The sequence below is a fragment of the Elephas maximus genome, chromosome 2, assembly GCF_024166365.1.
Source record: "Elephas maximus indicus isolate mEleMax1 chromosome 2, mEleMax1 primary haplotype, whole genome shotgun sequence".
In the NCBI taxonomy this organism is placed as follows: Eukaryota; Metazoa; Chordata; class Mammalia; order Proboscidea; family Elephantidae; genus Elephas; species Elephas maximus.
In genome coordinates, this window is record NC_064820.1 from 154,808,673 (window position 1) to 154,830,357 (window position 21,685).

General features: G+C 48.7%; 1 protein-coding gene across 22 annotated transcripts in view; it reads left to right on the top strand.

The window, feature by feature from the left end:
- LOC126070084 (protocadherin gamma-C4) overlaps positions 1-21,685 on the top strand; it is a 166,448-nt gene that overhangs the window by 136,275 nt on the left and 8,488 nt on the right. For 20 of the 22 annotated variants that reach the window (XM_049873883.1, XM_049873882.1, XM_049873895.1 and 17 more), the window contains one exon: positions 15,061-15,119. In XM_049873883.1, coding sequence (XP_049729840.1) covers positions 15,061-15,119 — 59 coding nt within the window. Of the gene's footprint in view, positions 1-5,081; positions 7,786-7,942; positions 11,970-15,060; positions 15,120-21,685 lie in introns of those variants that run through there. The other 2 variants (XM_049873886.1, XM_049873884.1) reach the window with 2 other exon arrangements.

A 21,685-nucleotide genomic window follows, 5' to 3' on the forward strand; every position in this document is an offset into this window, starting at 1 on the left:
ATTTCTCGTACAAAAATTTATACACGTATTGTTATGTGACATTAGCTGCAATCCCTACAATGTGACAGCACACTCCCCCTTTCTGCCCTGGGTTTCTTCTGTCCATTCGACCATTTCCTATCCCTTCCTGCCTTCTCATCTGGCCTCCAGGCAGGAGCCACCCATTTGGTCTTGTGTATCTGATCGAACTAAGAAGCACACTGTTCACAAGTATTATTTTTTGTTTTATAGTCCAGTTCAATCTTTGTCTGAAGAGTGGGCTTCAGGAATGGTTTCAGTTCCAGGGTAACAAAGTGTCCAGGGGCCATAATTCTAGGGGTTCCTTCAGTCTCTGTCAGACCATTAAGTCTAGTCTTTATACGTGAATTCGAGCTCTGTTCTGAACTTCTCTCCCAATCCATCTGGGACTCTCTGGTGTGTTCCCTGTCAGGGCGGTCATTGGTGGTAGATGGGCTTCATCTAATTCTCCTGGTCTCAGGGTGATGGAGTCTCTGGTTTAGGTGGACCTTTGTCTCTTAGGCTATTACTTTCCTTGTGTCTTTGGTGTTTTTCATTCTCCTTTTTTATTTTATTTTTTTCCTTCAAGTAGGTTGGAACCAATTGATGCATCTTAGATGGCCATTCGCAAGCTTTTAAGACCCCAGAGTGGAGCTGCTTTTTCAATGATGATGCTTTTGTGATGATGCGACCACACTTTCACCTGGTTCTCCCTAGATCAAATATCTCCTTTATGAGGAGGGTGGCCTGGCTAGAGTGTGGGCTTTGGTCTCGTTTCAAGTGGAAGTAAACTTACTCAACTGTAGACCCAATGCCCACGCTCAGCACTCGCCATCAAAACTAACCAGTCTTGCTAAGGGATTATTAAGCTATAACCCAAGATCTCAGTATTCAGAGATTAACCCAGGCATCATTTGCATTGGGAAGAAACTACTGGATATCTCTAACCAGTGGCAGCTGCTAGGAATAGATAAACTAGTTTATTCATCTATCTTTCAAATGATTGGTACATCTGCATTTAAGATTAATATTTTGCTTCTAATTTTTCCTTTACCTACACAGATCCCGTACCTCATTCTCAGATAATTTTCTATGAAGGAAATAAATTCTAGGCATCCTTTAAATTTTATTTCAAGCACACTACTATTTGCATATTATTTACAAAACATTTCTGAGATAACAATAATACATGTGCATTGTAGAAAAATTTGGAAAATACAGAAAAGTCTAAAGAAAAAAGGTAAAATTACTTGTAATCTCCAAACTCAGATAGCCATTGTTAATTATACAATAATTTATTTCAAAAATAAATCCAAACAACCCAAAAGAATGTAACGTATAAAATGAAAGCCCTTTTGTACCCCAGTGTCATTTATTCCCTATCCTCCAAGCATTATTTCTCTAGGAACACACATAATGTGAGCAGCAGGTAAATTCACATCCTTAGAAAAGTGAAGCTTTCATTCATTCAGGATGATGTGCAGGTGACTGCAAGGCCTTTGCCTAGGAGATTAACTTGTGCATGCTTCCAATTGTGAAAGAACCCCTGTCATTTTGCTGCTGATGCGAAGTGTTATTTGGATAACCCCTGGATTCTGCAGTTAGGCAAATGAGGCTCCGCCACTTCTCAACTCCAAGTCCATGGCCAAGTTACTTAATCTTTCTAAGCCTGTTTCTCATATGCAAAAATGGAATATGTGTTCAATAAACATTAGCTTATTACTATTATTTTTATTAGTTCTTCGTCCACCCAAGTTTTTAAACACACATTGAAAATTAGCAAATCTGGGGACAGCCAAAGATGACCAAGTATGAAAGCCAGAGGAATGCAGTTGCTACTCTGCTGGCCAGCCTGAAAAATAACTGTCATTGTCCCTAGAACAATGTTCTCAAACTTGGTTGTACATTAGAATCACCCAGGGATCTTTTAAAAATTCTGATGCCCAGACCACACCCCAGACCAATTAAAGCACAGTCTCTGTGGGTGGGACCCAGGCTCCAGTAACTTTTGAAGATCCCCCAGATGACTCCATCATGTAGAAGAGTGTGAAAATCACTGCCCTAGAACCTGCCAATCTATTGATTATCATGTTTATGAAGCTAAGTGTTATTCTGGTGTTCATAGAACCAAGAGCCAGCTTTATTGAACCAGGCCCAGTTTAAAGAACACGTAATGGCATCTCCCAACCTTAAAGTGTTACACAGAATTCCTCTAGAAGAGCATTGTAAGGAAGACATAAAATGGTATTTCAATCATTCAAAAGAAAAAACTTCCTAAACCACCAGCACCTGGGCAACTGTATGATGAGTATGAAGCTTCTTTTGGGGGCGATGAGAATGTTCTATAATTAGATTTTTGGTGATGGCTGTACAACTCTGTGAATGTACTTAAAAAACAAAACATTGAATTGTATACTTTAAATGGGTAGATTTATAATGTATGTGAATTATATCTTAATAAAACTGTTTTAAAAATTTAGATATGGGAGAATCACATACAGGGCATAAAAAGATCAAGTCTAGGATATATAGAATTAAGGCTTTATGATGGTCTGATTCTAGTAAAATAGCCTGTTTGCCTGTTTGTTTTGGTGTGAGCTTGCAAATATAAGGGATTGAGACCTGTAAGAGGTGCAGTCCTTGGATATTAAAGACATCAGTTGAGGGTCAGTTTATGGTTATGGGAATGAAAACCGGTAGAAAAATCATTTAAGATGTTACAGAAAACTTTATTTACTTATTGCCGGGCTGGAGATGGGGGGACTAATACTGCTCATACTAGTTGTTTGGTTTCAGACAAGTCATTTAACCTCTCCAAACTCTAGTTTCCACATCTATAAAATAAAGGTAATACCAACTTTACAAAGTTGTTGAGAGAATGAAACATAATGCATATAAAGTGCCTTTACACAGTAAGTGTTGGATACATATTTGCTGAACTAATACATGATAATATCAATAGTTCACCATTTATTGAGCACCCTTATGTGCCAGACACTGTGCTAGGCACTTACAAAAGGTGAAATGACACCAACCCTGGCATCATGATACACGGCGTACCATGGGAGACAGACATGCAAAAAAGCAATGATAACAGAGGTCTGCATATGCAAAAAGCAAAGGAAACAAAGAAGATGAAACACGTAAGTTGACTAAGGAAATCAGGGAAGACTTTACAGAGGTGATGATGCTTGCACTCCGCGCTAAAAGTTGAGTAGCAGTTTGTCTAATAGTAAAGGGGGAAATGAGGCAGAAAGAGGACATTGCAGGAAATTCCATGTGGTGGAAGCATGGTATTTCATTGTTGCTGAACCTTAAAGTGGGTATGACTTTGCAGGAGTTGAGGTGAAGCAAGGGGGCAGGAGTTGGATCCTGAATAACCTTTAGGTCATGCTAAGGAGTTTTTATTTTATTCTGTACAGTCGCTGCAGAATTTCGAACTGATACAAATATGCTGTCATCAGTTTTGTGTGTGTGTATGTATGTGTTAGAGAGATTACTCTGGCAGCCATTAAGTGAAATGGATTGGGGATATTGGGACTGGAGGCAAAGAGAGCAGCTAGAAGGTTATTGTAATGTTTGAGGAGAAGGTTGATAAATGCTTGAACAAGCACTGTGGCAGTGTGAATGGAGGGAGATGACTACAGTGAAATCAGCGGGACTTGTTGATTGACATGATACAGTGAGGGAGAAGAATGAGTCAAGGATGACCCCAGGATTTGTACTAAGGCAGCTGGGTGGATGATGGTGCCATTCACTGAGACAGCGGATCCTGGCATAACAACCTGGTCAGTCAGGCCGATTTATACCTCCGTCATTTCCATGGATGTAGGGTTTTGTTTTGTTTGTAAAGCCAGATCTGCCCCTTCAAGACCAGAGTGTGGGTTGCTGGCCTCACCATAGCAAAAGGATGTTCCTGAGGATCAAGGGTTTGGAGAAGTCTGGGGAGGATAAGAACCCCAGCTTTTGCCACTGGTTTTGACAGTCAGTGGTAACCTAGAGGAGGATTTGGATGAGTTCAGAAATCTCACATCCAGATCAGGCTGGATTTTTCTCTTTTTTTCTGTGCTCTGGCGCGTTTGCCACTCATATTACAACTTGCAGGTACCTACAGTGTGAAATGAACTGTGTTTCTGTGCTTGTGCAGGGTAGTAGCCAGGCTCCTGGAAGGATCTGAAGCCGGGTGGGGGTGGGGGTGGGGGTGGGGTAAGATCGAGGCTCCGTTTCCAAGAGGCCCCCTGGGGCTAAGTGAAAAGCTTACTGTTTTAAAAAGGTCTCTGTTGGTAATTAACAACATATCAAGTGCTGTGGTGTCAAATAAAGGGGATTTGTAGGCACAATGCTGTTGGTAGCTGACCCCAATCATTCAAAGAAGCTGTTAAATCTTTGAACATTAGCGTTCTGCCAGGTAAGGACAGCCAATCTTCAGTGCCTTCCAGACCCACAGATTCTTTACTGTTTGCAACGTCTTCCTCTTTTGGCTTCCTCTACCCCACTTCTTCCCCTTCTATACTGTCTTTGAAATCAATGAATGGCATTTTAATGTATCATTAGCAAGCCTCTCAATAAGAGAGGTTTGGTTTCCACTGTGCCTCCTGTTATGATGAAAACGTGCACTGCATAAATGGAATTGACTACATTAATGTGTAAACCTTTTCTGCAAAGAGAGGGACGTGTCTCTGAATGTGCTGCAGAGAGGCTGTTTTGAGTATATGGCAGAGCTTCTAATTAGCTGTTGCTCTAGTATAGTCAGACTGAAACAGAAGCTACTCATTTAGGATATTGGTTGATGACAACGCTGGCTTGAATAAAGTGACCAATCTCAAATGGCTACTGGCTTTCTAGGCTGTAGGTTGCTAGGGCTCAGCTGCCGCGTTTTCCCAGCCAAAAAGGGGCGGGGGAAGTCGGTCTGTTAGGGAAAAAACAAAACAAAACACAACATGTATGTTGTCTGCTTCTCCACAGAGGAAATAACCCGTGGAAAGAAATAATGTTGAGCGGGAGGAAGGAGAAAAGACAGGATTTTCTCTACCCGCCCCCCCCGCCCCCCCCCCCCCCCCGCTCCCCAATGCTGAGACGACGCATTAACCCTGCTGCTATTGGGACGTTCTCTGCTCAGCCTATTGGCTGAGCCCAGGAACCGCTGTCTGCCAATCGGGTGGTGAAAGGCAGACAAATCTACCCCGCCACCAGCAAAAAACGGCGCGTAACCCTTGCCGCGCCGGGCGAGCCGCGCCAGAGCTGGCGCGGGGAAAGGGAGTCGTGTCTCCAGCTGCTGTGGCCGTTTGGGGCGGGTCGGCTTCTTCGGCTTGCCAGCACCAGGTAGACAGCTAGCAGGCGGCAGCAATGTTCCGCAAGGTGAGAAGCTGGGTAGAAATCTGGCGGGCAGCTACCCTTTTGTTCCTCTTTTGCCACCTGGGTTATGTTTGTGGGCAGATCCGCTACCCAGTCCCAGAGGAGTCACAGGAAGGGACTTTTGTAGGGAATGTCGCCCAAGATTTCCTGCTGGATACAGAGAGTCTGTCAGCTCGCAGGCTGCAGGTCGCTGGAGAGGTGAACCAAAGACACTTCCGTGTGGATTTGGACAGTGGAGCCCTGCTCATCAAGAATCCAATCGATCGAGAGGCACTGTGTGGGCTTAGTGCCAGCTGCATCGTGCCTCTGGAGTTTGTAACCGAAGGGCCTTTGGAGATGTACCGAGCGGAGGTAGAAATCGTAGATGTGAATGATCACGCCCCCCGATTTCCTCGGCAGCAGCTGGACTTGGAAATTGGGGAGGCAGCCCCTCCAGGGCAGCGTTTCCCCTTGGAAAAGGCTCAGGATGCAGATGTGGGAAGCAACTCCATCAGCAGCTATAGGCTGAGCTCCAACGAACACTTCGCACTGGATGTCAAGAAGCGCAGCGACGGCAGCCTGGTCCCAGAACTGCTCCTGGAGAAGCCTTTGGATCGGGAGAAGCAATCGGACTACCGCCTGGTGCTGACTGCTGTGGATGGAGGGAACCCTCCTAGGTCCGGCACAGCGGAGCTCCGGGTATCAGTGCTGGACGTGAACGACAACGCCCCGGCCTTCCAGCAATCCAGCTACAGGATTAGCGTCTTGGAGAGCGCTCCAGCCGGCACAGTGCTCATCCAGCTCAATGCCTCTGACCCGGACCTGGGTCCCAGCGGTAACGTCACCTTTTCTTTCAGTGGTCACACCCCCGATCGTGTGAGAAGCCTCTTCAGCCTGCACCCCACTACTGGAAAGCTTACCCTTCAGGGACCCCTCGATTTTGAGAGCGAGAATTACTACGAATTTGATGTGCGGGCTCGTGATGGGGGTTCACCGGCCATGGAGCAACACTGCAGCCTTCGGGTGGATCTCCTAGATGTAAATGACAACGCCCCCCACATCACAGTGACCTCAGAGCTTGGGACTCTCCCCGAGAATGCAGAACCTGGCACCGTGGTGGCACTCATTAGTGTACAGGACCCTGACTCAGGGTCAAATGGAGATGTTAGCCTCCGCATTCCTGACTACTTGCCATTTGCCCTCAAGTCTGCCTTCCGAAACCAGTTCTCTCTGGTGACTGCTGGAACCTTGGACCGCGAGGCTAAATCCAGCTATGACATCATGGTCACTGCTTCTGATGCTGGGAACCCTCCTCTGAGTACCCACAGGACTATTTTCCTCAATATTTCAGATGTGAATGATAACCCACCCTCTTTCTTCCAAAGGTCACATGAGGTATTTGTTCCTGAGAACAATCGCCCGGGGGACCTGCTTTGCTCCCTTGCAGCTTCTGACCCAGACTCTGGCTTGAATGCACTTATCTCCTACTCTCTCCTAGAGCCCAGAAACCGAGATGTGTCAGCTTCCTCCTTCATCTCTCTGAACCCCCAAACAGGAGCTGTTCATGCTACTCGATCCTTTGACTATGAGCAAACACAGACACTGCAGTTTGAGGTACAAGCCCGGGACCGAGGCAACCCACCCCTTAGCAGCACTGTGACAGTTCGCCTATTCGTGCTGGACCTCAATGACAACGCCCCAGCTGTGCTCCGTCCTCGGGCCCGGCCTGGTTCATTATGTCCCCAAGCACTGCCTCCATCTGTTGGTGCTGGCCACCTAGTCACAAAGGTGACTGCTGTGGACTTGGATTCAGGTTACAATGCTTGGGTTTCCTATCAGCTCCTGGAGGCCCCAGATCCCAGCCTGTTTGCAGTCTCTCGCTATGCTGGGGAGGTGCGGACAGCCGTTCCCATCCCAGCTGATCTCCCACCACAGAAGCTGGTCATTGTGGTGAAGGATAGTGGTAATCCACCACTCTCTACCTCTGTTACTCTCCTAGTGTCCCTGGAGGAAGACACTCATCCGGTTGTCCCTGATCTTCGAGAATCTTCAGCTCCAAGGGAAGGAGAATCCCGCCTGACCCTCTACTTGGCTGTGTCCCTTGTGGCAATTTGCTTTGTCTCCTTTGGCTCCTTCGTAGCACTACTCTCTAAGTGTCTTCGTGGGGCTGCATGCGGAGTGACTTGCTTTCCTGCTGGCACTTGTGCCTGTCTCACCCGATCTCGAAGGAGGGAGGGGCTTCCTCCTTCCAATGGGATCCTCCGAATCCAGCTAGGGTCAGATGATCCTATCAAGTTTGTTGATGTGGGCGGCCACTCTCATGGCTGTACACCCTTGGCTTCTGCACCCACTCGGAGCGATAGCTTCATGATGGTGAAGTCACCCAGTGCACCTATGGCAGGGGAGCCTGTCCGCCCAAGCTGCCCACCCTCTGATCTTCTCTATGGGCTAGAGGTGAGACCTTTGCAGGCTCGGCCAATGCCTGAGGGTTGTTCTGGTGGAGGCACATGGCTGGGCTCTGTCCCAGAGAGTACTGGCCTCTCTGTAAGAGCCCATAGTGATGTCACCATTTTTGTGAGTGGTAACTATGTGGTAGATACTGTGCTTTAGAAGTGTTTTGTGAATTAACCAGGGAGTTGTCGCAGATTAGCACTCTGGGTGGGTTATGGCTATATTTGAGAGTGAGAAGTGAAAGTAATTGGTGACTAAAGAGCCAGGCTATCGTGGAAGCATGCTGCTAGCACATGGGCACATAGAAGGCTATCATGCACAAGGCTGTGCTGCACCAGGCTATCACCTAAACCAAAATGGCTGCTTTCTTTGCTTTTCATATGAATGAGGGGGGCAGGTTCTGGAGTATTTTGACTTCAGGTTGCCATTTCCCAATGGATTGAGGGGAACTAAGATTTATCTGGAGCCCTGGCGGTGCAATGGTTAAGAGATCAGGCTACTAACCAAAAGGTCAGCAGTTCTAACCCACCAGCCTCTCCTTGGAAACCCTATGGGGCAGTTCTGTCCTGTAGCATTGCTGAATTGGAATCGACTCCCTAACCGACTATGAAGGGAACTCTGCTTGAAACACAGCAGAGAACACAAAGCAAAGAGAGTCAAAGGAGTAGAAAGGCATTGATCAAAGTGGTAGCAGAGATCTTTTGGTCCAGGTCTTCAAGGCTCCCAGTCAAGTCCCTCCTGGGATGATGAAGTCAATTTGGGATGGGTGGGAATTACCTCTTTGGAAACAAAACAATAAGTGAAATCACTTAATTTCAGAAAACTGATTGAGACTGAGAAATTCATAGAGACAGCCACTCTGCAGGTTGTTAAGTAGAATTCTCCTGAATTGGTGAAACCATAAAGCCCAGAGGCCATGCTTACCCTCTAGCCACTTCCTGGGTGACCGGGATCAGCCCCAGAAATGTTCCCCTTACCTGCGAGTTGTGACGCCCATTCCACAGCACATGTCCAGGATCTCAGAAAAGCTGACATTGAGATTTTCCTCAAAGTATTGCTGGAGTCAGAACAAGACTTTTCAGGGTCCTAACAAATCTTTTCTCTCACCCTAGCAGTGTTGGGCAAGATGGGGGAGGGAGGGAGAACACTTGGGTTTTGCTTCTCCCAGAAGGACACATTTCGTTGTTGGTTCAAGCACAGTAGTGGAAGCTTCTGAAGTCATGCAGGAAGTTGCTGGGGCAGAACACTGAGGAGTTTTGTACCACTTTGTCTTCCCTGTTGAGCACCATCTGAGCTGTCAAACTTTGCTGCCAAGGGGGCTGAATCAACCTGCAGCACGAAATGAGTGGGGAGGTAGGAGGCCTCTGTGACACAGACTTGCAATGCTTGTTAGTTCCTAAGCTTTCCAGGACTGAGGAGACTTTCGTAATTGGTTGAGAGCAGACAGACTTTTTGGCCAATCAGACTCAGAGCCGAGGTGGGGGATCTGCTCTTCCTGCCCGCCTCTCCTCCCCCAGCTCCCCAGCTCAGATTCAATTCCCCTCCCTCCCCACCCACCCCCGCCATTTGGTGACTAAGAAGAGCTGCTGCAGGCAGGCAAACCTCGGAGCAGTTTTTAAGAGGCTGGAAGGAGACATAAGAGATTTCAGCTGCTGAATTACGAGCCCTGGGTCTACCTTGGAGACAGGACAGCCCAGAGTAACTCTCCAGAAAGGGACTTCTGGGTCATGGGGCCCAAGACACCCCCACAGCTCCCTGGGAAATGGCAAGTGCTGTGCATGTTGTCCTTGTGCTGCTGGGGCTGGGTGTCCGGGCAGCTTCGTTATTCAGTGGTGGAAGAGTCTGAGCCGGGGACGCTGGTGGGGAATGTTGCTCAGGATCTGGGCTTAAAGGTGACAGATCTGTTGAACCGCCGACTGCGGTTGGGCTCTGAGGAGAACGAGCGCTATTTTTCCCTGAGCTTGGTGAGTGGTGCTCTGGCAGTGAATCAAAAGATTGACCGTGAGAGCCTGTGTGGAGCCAGCACCAGCTGCCTGCTGCCAGTGCAGGTGGTGACTGAACACCCCCTGGAACTAATCCGTGTAGAGGTAGAGATCCTGGATCTCAATGACAACTCTCCTAGCTTTGCTGCCCCAGAGCGAGAGATACGCATCTCCGAATCGGCTGCACCTGGGACTCGATTCCCACTGGACAGTGCCCAGGATCCGGATGTGGGCACCAATACTGTGAGCTTCTATACTCTAAGCCCCAGCAGCCACTTCTCTCTGAACGTGAAGACCCTAAAAGATGGGAAACTATTCCCAGAGCTGGTGCTAGAGCAGCAGCTAGACCGTGAAACCCAGGCAAGACATCAGCTGGTGCTCACTGCTGTGGATGGGGGCACTCCGGCCCGCTCAGGGACCACCCTTATCTCTGTCATTGTGCTGGACGTCAATGACAATGCTCCAACCTTCCAGTCCTCTGTTCTGCGTGTGGGACTCCCAGAGAATGCACCCATAGGCACACTGCTGCTCCGCCTCAATGCCACTGATCCAGATGAGGGCACCAATGGTCAACTAGGCTATTCTTTTGCGGATCACACATCGGAGGCAGTGCGGAATCTCTTTGGCCTAGACCCTAGCAGTGGAGCAATCCATGTGTTGGGTCCCATAGACTTTGAGGAATCAAGTTTCTATGAAATTCATGCAAGAGCACGTGACCAGGGACAGCCAGCCATGGAGGGCCACTGTGTGATTCAAGTGGATGTGGGGGATGCCAATGACAACGCCCCAGAGGTGCTACTGGCCTCCTTGGTCAACCCTGTCCTGGAGAGCACATCAGTTGGCACAGTAGTGGGATTGTTTAATGTGAGGGACCGAGACTCAGGTAGCAATGGTGAAGTGAGCCTTGATGTCTCTCCGGACCTGCCATTTCAAATTAAGCCTTCTGAGAACCACTACTCACTGCTAACCAGCCAGCCTTTGGACCGAGAGACCACATCACATTATATCATTGAGCTGCAGGCCAGTGATGCTGGCTCACCTCCCCTGCACACGCATCTTATCATCAGGCTCAACATTTCAGACGTTAATGACAATGCACCTCACTTCACCCAGCAGCTCTACACTGCTTACATCCCAGAAAACCGGCCTCCAGGCTCCTTCCTCTGCACGGTGTCCGCCTTGGACCCAGACACTGGGGATAATGCCCGCCTTACCTACTCCATCATAGGGAGTCAGATTCAGGGAGCCCCAGCCTCCTCCTTTGTGTATGTCAACCCTGAGGATGGGCGGGTTTTTGCCCAGCATACTTTTGACTACGAGTTGCTGCAGATGCTACCGATTGTGGTGGGAGTTCGAGACTCTGGTTCTCCCCCATTGCATGCCAATGCATCTCTGCATGTGTTTGTTCTGGACCAGAATGATAACGCCCCAGCTGTGCTGCATCCCCGGCCTGGTCTGGAACTCTCAGCTCCCCAGCGCCTTCCTCGCTCTGCCCCTCCTGGCTCTTTGGTCACCAAGGTGACAGCCGTGGATGCTGACGCAGGCCACAATGCATGGCTCTTCTATTCACTGTTGCCACAGTCCACAGCCCCAGGGCTGTTCCTCGTGTCTAAACATACTGGTGAGGTGCGCACAGCCCGGGCCTTACTGGAGGATGACTCTGACACCCAGCGGGTGGTGGTCCTGGTAAGGGACAATGGTGACCCTTCGCTTTCCTCTACAGCCACAGTGCTGCTGGCTCTGGAGGATGAAGACCCTGAAGAAATGCCCAAGTCCAGTGACTTCCTCACACACCCGCCTGAGCGTTCAGACCTTACCCTTTACCTCATTGTGGCCCTAGCAGCCATCAGTCTCTTATCCTTAGTCACCTTCACCTTTCTGACAGCTAAGTGCCTTCGCGGGCACGCAGACGGGGACACGGGTGGGGGGCAGTGCTGCAGGCGCCAGGAATCACCCTCCCGGGACTTCTATAAGCAGTCCAGCCCCAACCTGCAGGTGAGCTCAGATGGCACGCTCAAGTACATGGAGGTAACGCTGCGGCCCACAGACTCGCAGAGCCATTGCTACAGGACGTGCTTTTCGCCAGCCTCGGACGGCAGTGACTTCACCTTTCTAAGGCCCCTTAGCGTCCAGCAGCCCTCGGCTCTGGCCCTGGAGCCTGACGCCTTCCGGTCCCGCTCTAATACTCTGCTGGAGCGGAGCCAGGTGAGGGGCTCAGCGCCACCCGGGGCGACCCCTGGGGGCGGCGTTGGAGAAGCGGCCCACCCACATACGGGACTTTGAACTTGCATCCACCCCTCTCCAGCAGGCCTGGCCTGGCTGCGCTCCACCCGACTCGCAGGGCCATTCGAACTATTTGCGCGGAACCAGAGGAGTGGCAGAGGCGGGATGTGGTTGTGAGCGCCCCACGGTGGTGGTGATTGTGGGGGAGGGGAAGGGGGGCTGATCCCGCCCCCACACACAAAAGGCCAGGGCTGTACCCGCCTCTACCTAGCCAGAGCTTGTGGTGAATTTCTGGCGATTTCCGCGGGTGCCGACGTCAGGGGTGGAAGGTGGTCACGGATCCGCGCTTGCGGAGAGGCTCCTAGGCGCCGGCACGCTCTGCTGGTCTTCACGTTTGCTCCTACGTTTCTCCCCACACCCACAGTTCCCACAGTGAACTGTGACTTCACTGTTATCCTCAGCTCTTCCCCGGTCAAAGCTGTTGCATCTGTACACAAGACATAGGTGCGCGCGCAAAGGCTCCCGACTGTCCTCCCTGCAGACCACACCCACGGGCCACACCGGCGGACTGGCTCGCGCACCTCAGGTACACACCTCGCACTCATACCTAGTCACACACACACACCCCTCGCACATTGCTTACACGCCCACCAGCTTTTACTGCCAGCCGCTCGCTGCCAGCTTCACACGGGCTGTCCCGGTCCCACCCCGCTGCCGGCCTCAGGTACTCACTGCGGTGATGATCCCAGGTCACGGCCGCCCAAGTCCCGGCGAGGACTCGGGACTCCTGGCCTCACCACCCCCTGTCCCCCGGCGGGACCCGGTTACCTCAGGGCTGGCCTGTGGCGCCTGGAGCGCGGGAACGACTGTGGGCGCTCTAGGCGCCGGACGGGCGGGACTCTATGACCCGCGGGCCCTCCGACCCCGCTGGGCCTGGGGCTCCTTAAAGGAGGGTGGCTGCTTCTCCAGCCTAGAAGCCTTGGGCGAGCCAAGCTACCCTGCGGCCCGCAGGGCACCACAGCCCAACCTGGGACAAGTGGGCAGGCCTCTATATAGGGCAGGAAGCACTGGGACCCTAATGGCACCAGCGGCCTCCTTTCTTGGGCGGGAAGTGAGACCCTGGGGTACCCGGGCTCTGGACGCGCAGAGATAGGCTTTTGGCTCCGTCGTGACCACAGCGTGCCAAGCGATGTAAGGTCAGGGTTTTGGGGGTAACCAAAGTATCTGAGATTCCGGCAAGCCTTTCCTCTGGCAAATGGAGAGCCACAGCCTCTGCCAGATGCCAGGGTGCCCTCATATGTGGGGAAAATATAATAGTAAAAAGCACAAGTTTTCACAACCCTAGGAGCTTTCACTCATCATATATGTCTATGCCCTACCCTTACACTACTGAATCAGAATTACATTTTGAAAAAAGCACTCCCAGGTGATTTAGATAGCTGGTTGAGAGCCTCACTACACACCTCCTTTGAGAGCCATGGCATCTTATTTGCTCTTCCCAACAATGTTTTTGGATAGGTATTAGTATCCTCATCTTATAACTGAGTTTCACAGATGTCAAGTGAGTTGCTCAAGTTTACAAAGCGAATGAGAAAGAGCCTAACCCAGGTCTAACTTCAGAATGTATGCACTCAATCTCTGGGCACTTGAAACTTGTAAAACTGGAGGACAGGAGGGACAGGTTTTTGTCTGCTTAGATGGGGCAAGGGTGGGGTTCTTTCTCATTTAGGGTTATACATGTGGAGAAAGGCCTGAGGCTCAGTCTTCTTAAAGCAGCCCTCACCCTCACTGAATAAATTTGGACCCACGTCCTTATAGAGATTGTGAGTTTTGTCCAGCTCCTCTCCTCCAATCTATCATGATCCCTGCATTTCCATGTAGATTTGGCTGTGTCTAAGAATACTGAGGGCTGGTCATCCCACAGCAGCCCCTAAGTGGTGGCAGTGACGCCTGCTGCACTTGGGTTGCTGGATGTCTGGGGTCTGCTCCCACTGCTGCCACCTGTGACCTTAGAGTGCGTCATTTGGCAGCCCTGAGTCTTCCTTCTCCCCAGTGTAATCGGAGAGGCTCACACTTCCTCTGCTCCTGGGAGTGAGTGTGAGAATTAATTACCAGAATACCCCAGAACCAGTGAGGAGATGACTCTAGGGGTGCTCCATGAGAGTGTGTGATGGGAGAACACAACCTCTGGAAAGACAGAGACTCGGCAGGCAGTGAAGTGGCTGGCTGCAGAGCCTCACACCTTCAGCCTGGTGGGATATGGCTCCAGACCAGCCCCATGGGAGCCCTGGAGACTGAGCTGGCTCTGCCTGGAGGCTGTGGGAGCTTGATCCCTGTTGGGCTCTATCCCAACAGTCTTCTGTGTCCCAGACAGAGCAGCCTTGTTCTCTCCTCAGTCAAAAGCCATTGTCCAGCAAGGAGCTCTGTGGGTGAGAGGTGTCCTGGGGCTTGGATGCCCTGCAAAGACCCAGTCTGGCATGACTCCTAAATTAATAATGTATTTAGCTGTGGGAAGGGATCCTTGAGGGTCAAGGGCCTGGAGGAGGTATCCCTCTGAATATTTTACTGCAGAACCTGGCACCAAAAGGGTTACCCAGAGCAGCAGCCATCTTGCTGCCAGAGGATGCTTTGTTTCCAGCTGAGGGGCTCAATAAATTCATTCTAGGGCTGGTGGGGTTCTTATTTAAAAATCTCCTCTGTCACTTTTGGGGGCTTTCTCTGCACGCCTCCCCTGGTCCCACAGAAGCCAGTTTTCACTCCTTGAATCTGTGCTCAGATGTTCTGATTCTGGGGGCAGGGAGGAAGGGACTGTTAGTCTAGGGTTGCTCACTGTGGTCAGATGAAATGCTATTTTATCCCTTTGTCGTCGTGCCCCCCCACCTCAGGCATCTGAGACCTGGGGTGTATACTGTCTTTACGGATGCGTCAACCCCTCCCCCATCCCGTTTTCTTCCTCCTCCTGCAGCTTCTCTGTGCCCACTCCCTCCTTCCCTCCGGGCCTATCCCCAGGGGCTCAGGCGACATTCTGACTCTTCATGAGTATTCAGGCCCTTTCCCTCTGTTTTCTCCACAGCAAGCCCCGCCCAACACGGACTGGCGTTTCTCTCAGGCCCAGAGACCCGGCACCAGCGGGTAGGTGACTGACTCTCCAGCCCACCCTCTTTTCTGCGGCATTTTCTCTGTGATGACGTGGGAGGAGATGGGGGAGGGCTCGGCATTTGCTACAAATGGCTTCTTCTCTCAGTTTGAGATTTCAGGGGGTTTTCAGTGTATTTGGGGCTGGTACACAGACCCCAAAAGGAAGAGGTGCCTACCCTGTTTTGGAAGCTCAATTTACACACTCACCCCCTCTCACCCTACACACACCTTTTCATATCTACTGGGGGCTCAGTGGGATGAAAGGATGGTCCTAAGCTGGTCTCTTGCTGGAGAAGAGGTTCTTTTATACCCCTTAACTGCCCATGCCCCCCTCCTCTGGGCTGGGTAGGCTCCATCCTAACTTGGGATTCAGGCAGAGAAACTCAGACAGGAGGAGGAGCAGGAGGGAGCTGTTAGCAGCCAGCCTCCTCCAGAACCTGAAAGCAAAAGCTGAGGCAGAGGGGAAGGAGGTCAGCTTTGGGGAAGGAGGAGACAGCAAAGCTGGTGGTGGGGCTGAGGAGGGAGAGCTGCCCTTGGAAGGCAAAGGCCAGGTCTCTCTCCTCCTGCCCCTCCTCCAGGCTGCCCTTGGGCCCCTACTTGTCCTGGCCTCCCTGCCTGCAGGCCTTTTGTCTCTCCCACTCTCTTATCTCTGCATCCTTCCTGTGTCCTTCCTTGGTCTCTATCTCAGTCTGCATCTCTCCCTCTCCTTCTCTTGGTCTGTATCTCAGTTTCTGTCTTTATTGCTGCATCTGGGTCCCTACCATTTGTGTCTGCTTGTGTTGATCTGTGCCATGCACTGTGCCTGGATGGCTCAGGTGCTCAATAAATGTGGAATGAATGAATAAATGTGACTATTCCTTAGTCTTGGTCTCTGTTTCTCCTTTTCTCTCTCTCTGCCTCTCTATCTCAGTCTTTGATCTCTTCTGTCTCTCCTTTCAGCTTTTCCCAGTGTCCTGTGTTCTTCTGTCTCCAGTCTCTTCATTTCTTCATCTCTCAGTATTTCTGCTTTTCTCTGTATTCTCAGCTTCTCTGTTTTTTTCTTTGTGCCTCTTTCTCTGTATATCTCTCTGTGCTTGTCTTTTTCTACCTCTGAATCTCTTTCTCTGATTCTCTCCACTCTCTTTCCCTATCTTTTAGTGTGTCCCTCTCTTCGTCTGTCGTTTCTTTGTACTTGTGGGCCATCTAGCACACACATGCACCCCCATGCTCTCTCCCTCCCCCCTGCCCCTTACACACTAAGTCTTTGATCGCTGCCGCTGCTGCACACACACCCTCCCATCTAGCTCCAGCTGCTCAGTTCAATCCGGTATGAATTCCTACTGAGACAGGAACCCTCTGTGGGTGGGAGGAGGGAGACTTCAGCCAGAAAGGCCTTCAGTTGGTTTGAGGGGTGTAGGATGGGCTCAGGGCCAGGCCTCACAGTTAGAAGTCAGGAGTCTGGAGGAGTTCCAGGAGCCCAGGGAGAGAGAGGAAGGGTAGGGGCTTGGGCTGCCTTCCCCTGCCTCCTCACTGGCTGGCTGGGCGCTTGCTACCCACATGTCCTCAGATGCTGCAGACATGGAGCTTCTGAGCTTCTGTACCCAATCCCCTCCCACAACCAAGCCCTCAATGCCTCAAGAATGCAGGAGTCCTTGCTACACAGTGGAGACTCCAGTTCCTGGGCATGCACAGTCCTGTCACTGGTATCAGGATCTCAAAACACTTCCTAGAAAGTCCTTAGAAGGCAACAAACAAGAAGGCTTGGCTGCCCTTGCCCCGCCTTAACCGCAGCTTTCCCTTCTCCCCCTGCTTGCCTTGCCAGACTTCCATAGGTTACCCATTAAGTCATTCACAGGCTCATTCATTCATTCATTCAACAAATCTTTACTGAGCATATACTATGAGCCCGGCCCTGTGAGAGTCAATGGGCTATAAGAGTGAACAAGCAGGCTAACCTTGAACTCATGGGCTTCCAGACCAGCAGAGGAGACAGACAGTTAACAACTAGTCTCACTTTTAAAATAGGGCAGTTCTAATCTGTCCTGTAGGATCACTATGAGTCGGAATCAACTTGACGGCACTGGGTTTTTTTTTTTTTTTTTCAGTTATAAATCGTAGTAAGTGCTGGGAAAAGAAGAGGGTAATATGAGTTTAATTCACAAAAGTAGAGGGGGAGGTGACATTTGAGCTGGGACCTGAAAGACAATAAGAAGTACTAGGCAGTTTGTCTCTACTTTACCCATCCCCAGCCCAGGCCACACAATGGCCCTGGAGCAGAATTCACTGATAAACCTGGGAGCCCACCAACTGCCTCTGATGTACCCTCTGGCTTGAGCTCTTTTTCCTTGCCTCAAGTACCTTTTCATCAAAGGAAAGTCTCGGTGACCTGGAATACAAGTGGTAGTTCTTGGGGAGATAAAGACTCAGGAGATACCCCTCAGTTAACTTGAGGGGGATGGGGCAGACATTTTTGATGTGGCTTAAAAGTGCCCAAGATGAAATAAGTATCAGGAGCCCAGTCCAGCAACCTCCCACCCTCATCCATTCAACAGATAGTTACTAAGCACTACCAGGCAGTGTACTAGGTTTAGAGAATACATAACAGACATGGCCCCTGCCCTCAAGGAGTTTACAGTGTGTTGAGGGAGACAAATACTAACCAAGTAATCACAAAAATAAAAGTAAGATTGTCACTGTTATAAGTGCTATGAAGAGTAGTACTCAGTGGTGAAAGCATATAATAGGGATTTGAGCTAGTAAGGACCGGGTAGGATGCCCAGGAGGAAATGAAATTGTGCTGAGATATGAAGAACTAATAGGAATTAACAAGGTGAAGAAAAGAGGGAAGAGCATCCCAGGTGGAGGAAGAGCATACGCAAAGACTGTGGTGAGGCCTCTTGGGATCACCAGAATGACAGGAAGTTCTTTCTTTGCTGCCATTCCAATGAGTCAATTGGAGTAAAAGGATAGAGAGAGGAGAGTTCTCTTATTCAGTTTACCCCTGCCCCCAGCCCTCCTCACCATCTTGCCCAGTGCTGTTCAGCCCAGTGTGGTTGGGCACCCCAGGTTTAGAGCAGGGCTAGTGTAGAGTTCTTCAGTAAACCCAGTTCAAGTTCAAGCCAGCACTGGGTCACACTGTCTAGTTAAAAGGGACAAATTCTGAAGCATCAAAAAGTTTCTGCCTGCCAGGTGTTCTGCCTCCTCCAACCGTTTCTCCTCAGGTCATCCTTTTGCCCAACAGCTGTTGTCCCAAGATCTGAGCCCAGCAAGCCAGTTCTCCCTTCTCAGGCTGTATCCCAGGCCTTGCCCTGCAGCTGTTCTCGGCATCTGCACAGAGAAGTGAGCCTCCATTTGCCTTCCCCAAGCTTCCACCTTGTTCTCCTTTAATGGCTCCACACAACCCTTCCCCAACCCTGGGTCCTCTTCCATTCCGCCTCCCCTGAGACACTATCTCTTCTCTCCCTCAGTTTGGGCAGAGCCATTCAATGAACAAATAGGAACTTAATCTTTTTCTGCTTATAAAATAATACATTCTAATTATAGAAATGTGAGAAATAGAGGAAAATTTTTAGAAGAAAAATTACTCATCATTTCCAACCCAGAGAGAACCACCACTAACATTTTTTTGAGATGGAAAATTTCAAATATATACAAAAATAGAGAAAATGATATGATGAGCCTGTATGATCCCATTATCTAACTTCAACCAATGCCCTATCTAATTCCACTTGTACTCCCACCTTCATACCTCCTTGAATTATTTTGAAGCAAGTCCCAGACATCCTGTAATTTCATCTGGATCTTCATTTTTATCCTTAAAAGATAATTCTCTTTTTAAGACACATAAGCACTAAAAATAATATTAATAGTCATTCCCTAATATCATCAAATATCCAGTCTGTGTTCTCATTTCCCCAATTCATTCTCTCTCTCTCACGCACGCGCACACACACACACACTTTTACCTTAATTTGTTTACATGTGTATCCAAATTCCGGTCCGTATTTTGTATTTTTGGTTGATATCTCTCATCTCTTAAGCTCTTTTAATGTAAAAGTTTTCCTCCATCTTTCATTTCTTTGCAATGTATTCATTGAACCATTAGTATTTTCATGTGTATCTTTTAAACTGTTTTCTTTGTACAGTCAGAAAACATGCACAGCTTCTTTATTTAAAAAAAAAAAAACTGATTCACCTGAAAAATTGTTCAGAAACTTGTTTTTCACCCTTAGACTATCAAAAGCTTTTCCCCCTAGTTAACTGGTGTATTTCTTATCAGTTTTTTTTTTTAAAACAGTAATTGAGGTCATATTGTATACCAATATTGTAACCTGATTTTTTTCTCTTGGCAATACATCATGAGAATTTCCCTATGTCAGTAAAAATTTTTCAAAAATCATTTAATTGTTGCATAATAGCCCTCATATGGACACGTGTGTGTATGTTTAAATGCCGATAGACTTTCACTACGTTAAAAACAAATACACATGTATTTACATATTAACACAACTATATCCAGGCACTGGTAGGCGATGACTTTCCCAAATTGTTCACTTTTTTGAGACTTTTATCATAGCCCAGCTTCCGGGATGTTCCCTCACATGCACACACACACACGCGGTCAACCAGAATTTGAGCTTCTTAGGGCAAGAACTATGTCTACCATCTCTTAAATCCCTGGGCCTCTCACAGGGACTAACACATAGTGAGTGCTTGGAAAATGGTCAATTAAATGTAGTCCATCTCCTTAACTTTTACTTTTTGCTCTTTCCCAAATCCTGGGAGTCTCTATACCTGTTGCTGAGGTTCTAGGACCTCATGGCTGAAGCCCAGTGTGGTGCCGTGAATAATAGCATGCACTTTGGAATCAAATTAGGCCTACTTTCATGCTGCAGCTCTGCCAGTTACCAGCTATGTGACTTTGGGAAAATCTCTGAGTCTCTCTGAGCCCCTGCTGGAGAAAAGGGATAGTCATAGAATTTATCTGCAAGGTTGTTGTGAGGCTGAAATAATAGATGACTTGTATAATCCAGCCAGCCCAGAACCCTGAGAATGAAAAGCTCTCAGTAAATTGTTAAAAAAGAAGTCTCTTCCCTTCCAGTCATCTCTTGCCCAGCTGCTTGGCCTCTAGCCTTTTACCATTTCCCAAGAACCCTCCTCACAGTCCAGCCTATTGTCATTCCAAGCCCACCCTTCCATTCATCTTTATTCCATCAATACCACTACCCACCCCGCTCCCTAACCTGTGGTGTCTGACCCCTGTTGTCTACCGCACAGCCCCAAAGCTCTCCTTCCTGCTTGTGCCCCTCCTTCTCACCTGCTCTCCCCATTTCATCCTCAAGGCCCCTTCATCTAGGCTTAAGTGCACCTACCTGGGTCCTGCACCCTTAGGTGGGCTCAGAGAAAGCTCAGGTAGGCTGCAAGTAAGGACCCCAGATTTTCAGGGAGATAGAGGTGGCTGAGGTCCATCACTGGGCTCCTGTCCTCCCAGAGGTACCCCAACCCTCTGTCCTTTCTTCACCCAGGAGCAAGAGTATGTTTAAGTATTTAAATCCAATCATAACTTCCTTTTTAAAGTAATTTATTTTATTTGTTGTTATTGTTGAGAATATATACAGCAGAACATACACCAATCCAACAATTTCTACATGTATAATCCGGTGAGACAATCCCCTTTTTATATACCTCAGTGGCTTCCCAGAGCTCTTAGGATAAGACCAAAATCTTTAGTATCCATTCTGCAGCCCCAGCCCCTGACACCATCTCCTCTGTTCTAGCCACACTGACTTTGTCTTATCCTTTGAATTTGCCAATCTTCCTGCAGCCTCAGAGGTTTGAGGCATGTTATTCCCTCTGCCTGGAAATCTCTCTCACAACACTAACACCTGCTCCTGGGTAACTTAATTTTACCTCAACTTTTTATTTTGAGACGTTCCCAATCTATCAAAGAGTTGAAAGAATAGTATGATGAATACCCAAATACCCTATTTACTTAGATTATATTCACCAATTGTTAACATTTTGCACATTTGTTTTATCTTTTTCTACCTACGCCTACCCTCGCCACACACATTTTTTTCTGAACCATTTGAAAGTTGCAGACATCATAACATTGGAAATATTGCAGTATTTATTTCCTAAGAACAATAATATTCTCCTACATGACCACAAAAGAATGATCACATTTGAGGAATTTAACATTGATGTCAATAATATATAGTCCATATGCAGATTTTCACAAATGTTCTCCGCATGTCCATTTCACCTGTTCATTTAAATCCAAGATCAAGTCAAAGGAGCAAGCATTGCATTTGGTTGTCCTGTCTCTTTTGTCTCCTTTAATCTAGATCACCCTCCCTTCCTTTTTTTTGTTTTTCCCGACAGACATTTTTAGAGTCCAGGCCAGTTGTCTTTTAAAATGTCCCACAATCTGTACTTGCTGGGTATTTCCTTTTGGTTAGATTCAGGTTACACAGTCTTGGTAAGAATCCTACGTGAGTGATATCATGTACCGCTCACTGCTCCCTTCAGGAGTCACTTAAAGTCAGGTTGTCCTGCAATCAGTGATGCTAAGTTTGTTC